The 12,462-nt window shown below is 35.7% G+C and overlaps 1 protein-coding gene across 1 annotated transcript in view; it reads right to left on the bottom strand.

Annotated features, from left to right (window-relative positions):
• The window catches only part of LOC140236304 (uncharacterized), a 32,475-nt gene extending 28,645 nt beyond the window's left edge, over nucleotides 1-3,830 (bottom strand). Inside the window, exons 1-4 of the mRNA XM_072316288.1 lie at nucleotides 3,787-3,830; nucleotides 2,849-2,885; nucleotides 1,570-1,664; nucleotides 488-550 (exon numbers count right to left, since the gene is read on the bottom strand). Coding sequence (XP_072172389.1) covers nucleotides 488-550; nucleotides 1,570-1,664; nucleotides 2,849-2,881 — 191 coding nt within the window. The 5' untranslated portion in view covers nucleotides 2,882-2,885; nucleotides 3,787-3,830. The remainder of the gene's footprint in view (nucleotides 1-487; nucleotides 551-1,569; nucleotides 1,665-2,848; nucleotides 2,886-3,786) is intronic.
• Between the last annotated feature and the right edge of the window lie 8,632 nt (nucleotides 3,831-12,462).

Raw genomic sequence — 12,462 nt, 5'->3', positions numbered from 1 at the left:
AAGGTATTTTGCATGGTAAGTTGGGTCCTAACTTAAAGCGGCTAAGTTAGTTGATCTCCATATTCCTTATTTTCACCTCACATTGTAGATGTTCCCTTCAGAACAGAGAGTGTACATGTACAAATATAGCATGGAAGAAATGGGCAAATTCTATGGACCATTTCTCAAAACTCTACATTACAATGCTTTTTACGTAGCACCAATGGTATGACTTCCTTACTTTGAGTCTTGTCTAGATTATTCACCTCATTTTACGGTACTGTGCATTGATCTGTGATTTCACTCAGAACAAGCATAATTCAGAATGAATGGGGAGACAGGATATACACATATTACTAAATTGATGTACATTTGTGTATGCTTTGGTTGAATATTTTCTTGATGTACGATTGTACCTGCAGGGTATTTGTCACATTAGCATATGTGATGCATGGTGAGTGATTTACATGTAGTCTTTGCATTGCCCCCAATCAGAAGCAAAACTTACTTCACTTGGTATGTCTCTGCAAAGCTGACCCTCCGTGAGGATCTCCTCCTCTTCTTGGGTTCCCTGACAAGGCAAAAACAAACAAACAAACAAACAAAACAAAATCATCCATCAGAGTCAGTCATAGTAACAAGTGTTAAAATTTATAAAAAGCAAGTATAAACTGGTGTGACAACAAAGGGAATGGTTTCATAAAACAGGGTATCAATATCATCTATTTGAAACCATTCTTGCCATAAAGAAATCGCAAATCAAAACTGCTGCTATAAACCAGGCTTTTAGGCCCCGAGCACCTATCTTTGGTGAGTGTAACATCATTTTATGTATAGACATAAATCTCTGCACAGCTGTAGAGTAGTGCACTATAAGTGTACGTTCTGCACTACGTTTGTTCTCTGCACAGCTTTATCCTGTGAACCTTCAAAATGTCTGACTCTGATATTGATGCACATTAAAGAGCTTGAGCTTGATGTGGAGAATTCTGTCACTGCTACAAACTTCATCATAACATCAGGTTCTGGTATTCAGTAGGAGGTGTCAAAATACTGTCTCTCAAACTTTTTAAAAGTTTTAATGTTCTGAAATGTTTATAAATTTAACAATTGTATTTCTACATGTCTTAGTTTTGTTTTGTTTTTATGTATTTATTGTAAAGCAAGAAATATTTGTGGCATGAACATTTTTTGAGAATTGCCACTGGTATTCAATGCATAATGTGAAAACAAGAACTTTTGTGTGCATTTCAATTTCACTAATCTTGGCTCTTGCGAAATTCAATTTATAAAATTGAAATGCATCCTATGCGACAATGCCTGAAATGTAAGGTGCTGACACATACATTGTAGACTGACATGTGAACACATACTACATACATTTTCAAAAGAAAATTTGCATGATACCACAATGTGTGGTATATCACACTTACGTAATATTACAGCTTATAATATCACACTGCCTCACTTGCATGTACATGTAATATGAATTCATGTAAACAGTTGCATACATACATTGGCAGTGCATGCAGAAAGGAAGAGAACAAAGAAATAAATGATTATATACAATAGCTCTCTTGGTGTATTTACATTTCAAACTGTGTCGTTTCATCACTTGGCCCATTCAGATTTGGATTCAGGTCAGCAAGGGCCATCCGAGAGGGGGACATCTGTGTCTTCAAAATCTGGACATGGTGAATGTCAATGTAAAGCATTAAAGAGATGGTATATAGTATTGGTGGAGAAGAGGATTGCACTTTTCACTTTCTGCAAGATACCAAGAAACCACTTCTGAATTAGTACAGAGCAAACCATTCTAAGAGGAATTCAATATTAGTTAGATGAAAATTGGTTTTGGAATGGCTGAGACATTGAAAAACAAAGTAAAACAAAGTGATCCTAATAAAAGGTGGGTCCCATAGTAGTCTGTTGTTAGGATTGCTGTGTTTTGGATATTTCTGCCATTTCAAAAACAATTTTCATCAAATAAACATTGAATCCCTCTTGGGATTACATGCTTTTTCATATTTCATATTAAAGAGCCTTCTCACTATCTCACCCAAAAAAAAATGTTAGAAACCTGAGTTTAGGTATCAACCAAAACTGTATCATCCCTTACACAGGTGTGACCTGTCCAGTACAATTACATCAATGCAGAACAATCGTCATCATTAATCATTAATTATCAATTAATGCAAAGCTTTTTTCATTATCAGTCATAATTAGAAAATGCATACAAAGAACACAGACTGACAGAAGAAATGACACAATAACAAGACAGAAGTAAAAAGGACCTACAAAGTAGATGAATGTTTCCATGGTTGGTGCACATGATGAAAAGACATTCCACTTGGGGCGGAGGGGGGGGGGGAATGGTTCTCTTGCAAGTTATTTTGGTAGGGGCATAGTTTCTTCAAGAATTGGCTGAGGTAACACTGACAATCGCAATCACAGAACCATCAAGGCAATATCGAGATTGCTGCAGAATGCCATTTCAGATGAGTTACTCATAATCAAACTGCGCAATAAATACATAGTATTTCTTTGAGAACTTTTCAGACATGTTACTGCTATGCCATGCCCATGGATTTCATTCAGACTTATTTTTTTTTTACATTTAGAGCCCATCAATTCAAAGACTCTGGAGTTTCTAAAATGAATATTCAATTGATGTATGTGGAAAGTGTACTTTCTTCCTGTTAGATTGTTTGTTTTTTTTTCTTTTTCTTTTCTCTTGTTTTTGTGGGGGGCTATTACAACAAAGAGTGTACCGGTAGGCTTGTTTATACACATGCATAAAAAGTAAAAGCATTGTCAGGTTTTCATGACAAGAGGACAAAATATTGCAAGATTGATCAAATTTTCTTACCGAAGACAAAGACTTTCTCTTTCGTGTATTCATTGTGCTGTGGAAAGAAGAGGGAAAGTAATGAAATGTACATGACATGTGATAATTATGCATTGCTACTGCACTGTTAACACACCAATGCTCTCCTCTTCAAGCTTCCAGCCTTTTTCTGGAGACTGCATGTAAATAGATAACATTCATGATCTGAATCTAATGAGCCAATGATGTATCTAGGTAGCTTACTCAAATAATGACGGATATCTAACTGATGCCGTTTTGGGGCTTTTTTATGTTAGACTTTCCAATTTGTCTGATTTCATAACTTACCAGTTAGCTTTCTGTCCTATTTTCAAGGTCAGCCAACTCGGCCTTGTAAATAATGTATGAACATCGATTCCTGGTGCACTATATTAGTCTTTTGATAACAGTAAAACTCAATAAAAAAATACCTATTAACGCATCAAATCATAGGGTAGTTCGGGCCGGTATCGGTAGTCTCTCTCCCTCCCCTCCTTTTTGCTTTAAAAAGTCTCAAACAATGAAATGGAGAGTATCAACGTCAGACGAGACCTTAAAGTTAGAGCTAGCTAAGAAGAATTTCTATGTAGGGCCTAGAACTTTCTAGAACTGTGAATACTGTTTTGGGTAAAAGATAATATTAAACTAGATAAAGTACAGATCTAGAATCTAGATGTCTATTGACATAACGTATTCATGTGGATGGTATTGAGGCCGACATAGAATTTATTGTTCTTTAGCGAGTGCCGTACTACATACATCAAACAGAACGGGTGGGACCATGCAGACAAAGCACGACAGCATTTATGTAGCTTACTGTAATTTCAAGCCCACACTTATTTTAAAAATATGAAGTAGCAAATACACTTCAATTATTTCTCGCGCATGCATAAATCAACTTACTGGATTCTCAAAAGTATGAAAGGAAGAAAATTACTTACGTTATCAACTCGCGATCGCGACCGTTGCCTGTTACGATTTCAAAAGGTCCGCCGATCAACAACGAAAATCCAGTCACCGATGAGGGCGACATTCATTGTACCCGTTGGGCAGCCGCGAAAAGAAGCTCCGAAGGAGAACCAGAGAGGCAAGTACAGTAGTAGATAACCAGTGATAGGTTTGTCACAGCAGGGAGGTGAGATGGCTCACCTCCCTGGTCACAGCAAGCAGATACTGTAGGCCTATGTAAAACAGTTTGAAAGCAGTGGCGGATCTAGATTTTTGCTAAAGGGCGGAGCTACAGGGCGTTGACCCAATGAAGATGGATCATGACAAGCCAAAAGAAAAAAAAAGTCTTCGCATTTTTTGCCCTCCGGCTGAGCCTGAGACAGAGTGCTAGGAACATACTGTGAACACTTGATGGTTTTTTTTTTCCTATGCTTTCATGAAAATAAAATGATACAATTGTAATCAAATCTCTGTGGTAATATCATTTCCCATATTCTATAGTAACATTAATAGTTATGATCTCACTCTTCGACATTTGTATAGAAGAAACCAGATAGCAAATTACGATATTTTTTTTCTTTTTTCTTTTTTTTTCTTTTTTCTTTTTTTTTTTTTTTTACCGGTAATCACGAGTCAATAATTCACAATGATAATTGTCGTCATAACGAAGGACTCACGTAGGCCTATCACACTGCTCAATTAATGTTGGTTAGTTGTCAAGATCACTCGGGAATGCACATGACAAGTACTATCCCGTCATGTGCGTAGGCGGAAGAGGTATAGAAAAGGAACAATCCCACCCCAAACAGACAAACAAACATACATACAAAAATCGAGTAAGACAAGTGGCATGCCTTTCATGTGAAGGCTGCTTCATTGGACATTTCTTCGTACTGTTTATTTTTTTCGTTTTTATATATACCCAAGAAATCAAACATGGTCTGAATTATGCATGTGGAACGGACGAGATGAGATGAGATCAGTATGATCGAGGCAAACAGCAATTCTTTTTGAAAATAACAGAATTATTCTTCTGTTTTGTTGTTTTTTCCTACCACAGGAGTTATGCACAATTACTTGTATATTAATATTATCTTTTCTCATACTTGCTGATAAGGATAGTCCTTCGCATGTAACAGTGTGTGTGTGTGTGTGAGTGTGCGTTGTATGTGTGTGTATGTGTGTGTGTGTGTTGATGTGTGTGTGTGCGTGTGTGTATGTATGTGTGTGACAGAGAGAGAGAGAGGCTAGGTAGGTGTTTTTGTTATCAAATGATGCGTGAAAAAAAAAGTATAAGTGCACAGGAAGGAAATAATATCTTCGTTGATTGTGTCCGAGTGATGAGAACATTGTGTTATGTTGTACAGAAATGCCAGTTTAGATTACTGTCCTAACATGAAAAAGAAAGTGTGTGTGTGTGTGTGTGTGTGTGTGTGTGTGTGTGTGTTTGCGTGTATGTGAGTGTGTGAGTGCGCGTGTATGTGTGTGTGTGTGTGTGTGTGTGTGTGTGTGTGTGTGTGTGTGGCGGAAAGAAAAATAAAGTGATTGCCCCTGTGGATTTCAGCATCCTGGTAATCCCGGATTTGTCCTCCCGTGAAGTAAATTCTTCCCTGTCAAATGGCAGATTTCACGTAATCCCGATTTGTTTATTGTCACGGCTGAACGAGAGAGCTTCGAGGTGTCGTCATATTCTCAGAGATGGCGTGTGTGAGGTCTTCTCCAGCGGTAGTCATCAATGCATATTATTTTCTTTTCCCGCCCAGCAGCTTTCATGTTTTTATTGCATCGTTGCCTGCTCATGAATAGGGTGTGAAAGTCTTTCGACAGATGGACGGGATGGTCGTACGTTTCAGAATTCCATCTCTCCAACGTGAGATGACGAGAATATGAAAAACAATCACACTATTCGTTTGTGTGATCGTTTTAACTGTCATGGCTTTCTTCAAGTAATACTTCACTCCGTGATATTACTAAAGGGATGGTACAGTATTGGTGGAGATGAGAATTGGCCTTTTAACTTTTTGCGAGATACCAAGAAAACACTTATGATATAGTACAGGGCATACCATTTTAAGAGCGATTCAAAGTTTATTTGATGAAAATCGGGTTTGGAATGACTGAAACATCCAAAAACAAAGTAAAACAAAGCGATCGTAATAAAGTGTGGGTCGCACACTTTATTAGAATCGCTCTTTTTTGGATATCTCAGCAATTTCAAAACCAATTTTCATCAAATAAATGTTGAATTCCTCATAGAATTACATGCTCTTTCATGTTTCATTAGAGGTTTCTATTTATCTCATCAAAAAATGTTAGAAACCTGAAATTAGTTCTCAACCAAAACTATACGATCCCTCTAACCTTCATAACAAGAGAGCCCACAAATAATCTGAAATGATTTCTTGATAAATATCTTCAAAATAAGAAGAAATCATATCGCTCGCATGAAATTACTCTATTACAGTTGTACAAAAATGTCGATGATGATATTTGTGGGTAAAGAAATTAGTAAATTTGTTCTGTTCGCCTATAGTCGCTCGTTTGTTTGCTTTTTGCTTCCGTCTCCAATCCCACGGAGCACCATAACTGATAGGCCACTAATTCATTTATACAGTTATATTGATAACATTGATTGAATTTTTTTTAAGTACTCAAAAAAAAAAAAAAAGAGAGAGGAAAGAAGTGCTGCAGATCATAATCTGGAATCCGAGATGTCACAGGTTTAGAACAAATGCACGCATGCCCTCAACGTCGTAGCAGCAGAATTGGCTAGGAATCCGGGAACAGATGAATGTTACCAAGTGAGAATGTCCTCTCAGATTCAATCGATTTAGTCGGGGTTGTATTCTTTTCTTTTCCTCCCGCCATCATCCTAATCATAGTCGTCATCTCCCGGGAAATCAGTCTGCTGCCCATCTAATCTCTCAGCCGCGAATCCGGCAAATTGGATCGAGACGGTTTCGCGCCGGGTTTCGCGCCTTTCGAAATTTGGCGAGCCCTATAGCTGTCTGCCTCATCCACCTTGCCGTCTGATTGTCATGTTGGACATTTTCTGCTCGAATTCATTTTATTATGCTTTTGTATTCATTCTTCTTCTTTTCTTGTTCTTGTTAGAATATGGGAGGGTTGGGGTGGTGATTATGCATACTATCGGCACTCGGCTTGAATTATATTTGCCACCCTTTCAACGTCCTGGCCTTGTTGAAGCATCGGAATATGAGAGATATTTTTAGTGGCGTTTTGCTCGGCGGTCCCCGATGTCAACGCGGTAACTGAACATGAACTATATCATTGTACTTTACCTGGATGACTGAGAATATGCACAGACATATATTTTGAACGCGGTAATAGATTATAGTGTTCGAACCCCCCAGAAATTACTTTGAAACAATGCCAATTAATCGGTTGTTGTTAGAGAGTGTCTCATTGAGAAAGGCTTCTTGGCATATTCCATGACAGGGGAGAGGGTAAGCGGTTGTTGTGGAATGTAGTTATAACAATGACCGTTACTATTACGTAATAAACATTTAATTGACTAGGCGTATCTGTCTTTCAATTTCAAAGTACAATATGAGTACTGCGCCTTTATTCGGTTTCTAGAATGCACTAGATAAGGAAGCTGACTCGTTTGTGAATTATATTAAGCGAAGAATACAAAAATATTCATGTACACTTCATTTACTCAGTGTTTTATGAACCTTGACCTCATAACGAAATGTGATAGTGGTTTTTGAGCTCTTAGACAAATTATAGTGATAGACACAAAATTGGACAATTAAACAGTCATGAAGGTCGTTTCAATAATGAGTGTAGTAGTGAATTCATAGATAGTGGATTGCCTATTTATCAGATGGAATGCATGTTGCCAACACAACCTGTTGCAAGTTGTATGTATATGTATAACAATGGTCCTTTGGAAAGCATTAGGGCCGTTTGGGGTAAGTTTTGCTAGAATTGATAAGACATATCATAATGATGTTACGAATGCATCATGTAAAGGTCTATTCCTTTGATATTTGTCATGATATCTCACATGTAGCTTCAGAACATAGAGATATAATATACCATCTCTTTACTTCAAAATGACATAATGTTCAGCTCAATTCACACGATGATTAAGCCAAGAAAAAAAGAGAGATATATGTCCCAAGTTCTCTTGGATTTGTCTTAATGCCGGTGACATCTTCCAGTCGTGGTAAGAAAAACAGCATCGAAGCTCATGATATATTTACATTCTTATGAGGAATTGAATGGACAAGATACTAGTAGTCACCGATAGTTATATTTTGTTATCTCAAGTCTCAGCTAGCTATAGTGTTATTCGAAATTGCATGTAGTCCCAAAATGACAGCCAGGTTCCTTTACAGCATGAGAAAAGATCTGCTTCAGGGATGGGAACCGGGCTCAGTTTATTTTCTCGGTCATCACTGGATCAAACGGTGATGGAGAGGCTAAGGTTAGACAAGAAGGGAAAGAAAAACAGAGAGAGAAAGCGAGACAGGCATGCAGGCACAATTAGACAGACTGAGAATCTGCTTATATATAGAAGGTAGCTATACATATGTATGTATATATATATATATATATATAGTACAATATATAGTAGGATGGAAGGCGTTGCTTTATTAGTGACTTAGCTGGACAGTCTGTTTCGGCCGAAGCCTCGTCAGCAATTAATTGTACTACATGGGCTCCGATGTAGTTGAGCACTGTCAGCCATATTGCAGTTCACACTCTACTTACGTATGTATATATATATATATATATATATATATATATATATATATATATATATATATATATATATATGTATGTATATATATATATATATATATATATATATATATATATGTGTGTGTGTGTGTGTGTGTGTGTACTATATACGTACATATACGTATATACATACTAGTATACACATACATACATACATTCATGTACAGTACATTGAAATATGGCGAAATTCACATTTTGAAGTTAATGTTTTTCAAATTCCAATATTTCTTCCCCAAAAACTCATTATTGTTGAGTCATTTAAACGCAACAATGGTATGAAGAGAAAAAAATGTGTTTTCTTCTTGATTTGATGTTATGAAAATAAATATTTACATGATATATTTAGTACCTATTTGATCTGATTTGATTTATTGATTTATTAAGTCAAATATTTCTGTCATATCGAATCAAATATTTCCTTGAGGTGGGGCGATGATATCCTCATTATCTTCAAATCTGCATGGTTGGCACTAATGACAACTGTTCCTTAAAAACATTTAAATCAGATTTATGTCCTTTATTTCTATTTCAATGGCAATTTTGTCGTTGTTTCAATTCAGTTCATGTCAGTTCAATTCAATTCAATTCAATTTTACTTTATTTCCATCAAACAAAGAGTAATGCATGATATAAAGTTTACATTATGTCAACTCATCTTTGTTGAGCAATTTGAAAAAAGTACAAGCCATGAATTTTCATTGAGACTACTATATATTTCATTAGAGTCAGCGTGAACATGAAACGGAATATACACCTTATAAAGTGTGTAAGTCGTGACGTTTTGTTGATCCGGTTTAAACTTGCTATGAATTACACAGACTGGAAACACTGTTTTAGTCCAGGCTAGGCTCCATAGAAAGTGCACCTAACCTTGTTTTTTTATATATACAATGTTTTTTGATGGTTTCTTGTCAATTCGAGGGTGCTGATTCCAAATCCGATTGATGCCACTCGCGTAACCTTGAGCATTTTCGGCAAAACGCAAAAATCCAAAATGGCCGCCAGATATGCTAATTTGGCCATGATAATCCCAGTTATATCAATTTTATGACAAATTATTCCATCAAAGTTTTTAAATTTTTGTTCCTTGAGTAATTCTACTTGCACATGCAAGAAATTTTTCATTTGAAGAGCTACATTTAGTATTTTAAGCTTATTTTCAATTCAAAATGGCCGCCACTCCTATACTCATGTACTATATGAATGGCAAAAAATATGCATAGAAATAGAAAACGAATTTTCAGTCACATACCTACGCTTTTATCAAGTTTTGCATGTGCAATGCAAATCTGATGAATGCCACTAGCAAAACAAGCAAACAAACAAGCAAACAAACAGAAAGTTTATTGTTTGTAGGCTTATTGTATTCTTCTTAATACAAAACTTCAAAATGGATGCCACTCATATACCCCCTGCACAATATGAACGGCAGAGCGTGTGAAATAAACAAATTTTCTTTTTTTTTTCTGTCACTGAGGTACACTGTTTACCAATTTGTGTGCTGATTATAAATCAGAAGGTTGTTACTAACAAAGGCTGTTTTATTTTTTGATGCAAACATCCAAATTTGCTACCTTAATCTGAATTTTTCCCTAGGTATTTGGAAAAATCCACCAAAACTTGAATTGACGCCAAAATCAAGATCGTTTATCAGAAATTATTAGATAATATGAACATTTGATACTTACTTGCCTTGAGATGTTCAACATCAAAATATTTATTCTGATTTACTGAATTAAAAGGCTGAATCCTAGATGATGACACAAATGAAATTTCCAATTAACTGTCCTGTTCTACATTATCTACACCCAGCAAAAAAAAAAAACTAAAAGAAAGAAAGTAAACACCTTTTCGAGGTCATATATTTCATAGAAGATTTTTACGAAAAGCAATGTATTATGTACCATATTAAAGGTAACTTAATTGGTTATTAAGCTTATAGGTTAATTAAAAAGAAAACTTTACGCATGAGTGAGCACATTCGTTTTTGTCCTCCAAGGCACAAAATTAAAAATTGCAAAAATTGACATGTTCTCTTTCATTTGCAAATGCCCTTCACGATAAAATTGACAACAAAAGACCAGTTTAACACAATAAGGGATATGAATGAAATAGGAAAAATAAGTTTTTGTTCTCTATCTCTTTATTGCCTCTAAGAAAAAAAAACTGGGAAACTAAAGGGGGAAAAATAAGAATTTTCTGTCAAGTCAAACCTAAAGTGACATATGGAATAAAAAGCATAAACGTGGTTAAATGAGCAGAATTTCTTTATTTATTTCTTTCAAGAACCAAACATTATTTACAATTTCCTAATTTGAAAAAAAAATCTCAAATTTGTACCATTTTTGTTAATTATTGCTTCTTTTCTTATTTCATTTGAATTTAGATTTGACATAAGATACTTTTTTTCCTCCATTATGTTTAGCCTTCATTGGTCTTTTAGGCTTTAAAGATATCTTAGATATCAAAGGTTTGTTTTTGCAACTTAATTCATGTTTCTTTTTGTGTGAAATTCGTTGTATGTTCTTATTGTTCTATGGAAGAGCACATACGCATGATTGACAACTTGTTCAGTTTTGCAATTTTTACTTTTGCGCCTTGGAAGAGGAAAACAATGGTGTTCACTCATGCGTTAAGTTTCCCTTTTTGTTGACCTACCAGGTTGATAGCCAATTAAATTACCTTCTATATGGTATATAATACATTAGCTTTCAGCTAAATATTCTATGAGAAATCTAAACTTGAAAAAGCGTTTACTTTCTTTTTTCTTTTTTTTTTTGCTGAGTGTAATAGCGATATTATACAAACTTTTCAGTCCCCTCTTCCGAGAGAGAACATGAGGCAGGGGAAAGTGGAAAAAAGGGACCACCTCACTTCCTGTTGTCAAATCTCTGAAATGAAAACAATGCCCCAAAGTTTTAAATGTAAACCCAGATGAATTACTGTATATATGGTAGATTAATTTTACCACCGTTTTTTCGGAGTGAATGTGTTTGAGTATCGGCCTATGATGTCGAGGGAGACTCTGAGATCTGTACAGCACCTGTACAACACCTGGGAACTGTGAGAGAACTGAAAGAGGTATCTCACATTGCTCCTTGGTTGATGTTTAATAAACAGTTTGTATTGAATTAGGACAGTTTCGTTTATGCCTTCAACAGTTTTTGTTGTTGTTTTAATTCAAGAAGAAAATCAGGTTTGCTCGATAATATCGAGGCGACACTTCTAAATTAGATTATATCAAAGTGATGGAGGTTATGATCCATTTCGAAATCGCCTCAGGACTGCTCCCTCCCCCCCCCCCCAACTCCTTGCTGGAAAAAAAAAATCTACAATGTAAAGGGTTTTTAGTTGTGTCATTAATGTCCGATGTGTTTTTGTCTGCAACCATGTATCCCTGCACTTACTGCATAGGATTTTTCTGTACTTTGTTGATATGGTTTTAGGGAAATGCATATTACAAGCTTTGCTTTCTAGCTTCCCCTCCATTTTCAACATTATTTGATAAATACCATGTATCTATCATGTATTGTGTTAGTATTACATTTTTATATTCAACCAGCATGTAGAATATGATGGCATACTGATTCCTTGCGAGACGTTTGGTAAACTTATATTGTTGAGACTTTTGTTGAGACAAAATGAAATATATAAGAAATTGTGTTCAACATCGTAAGGTTTATGAATATCAAATGCGCATATGTAGGCCCCCTATATATTGTAAGTGACACCCAACATATTGCACATGCAACACTTAATGATAGCGTATGGAAATACAGTAAATTTGTTCTATATTTCCATGCATATGTTTTGCCATTCATATAGTACATAAGCATAAGAATGGCGGCCATTTTGAATAAAAAAAAATGAGCTTTAAATGCTAAATGAACCTATTT

Source organism: Diadema setosum, chromosome 1 (assembly GCF_964275005.1).
Source record: "Diadema setosum chromosome 1, eeDiaSeto1, whole genome shotgun sequence".
NCBI classification, from domain to species: Eukaryota; Metazoa; Echinodermata; class Echinoidea; order Diadematoida; family Diadematidae; genus Diadema; species Diadema setosum.
The sequence above is the reverse complement of the archived record's forward strand: the minus strand, read 5'-3'. Positions and strand labels throughout refer to the sequence as shown.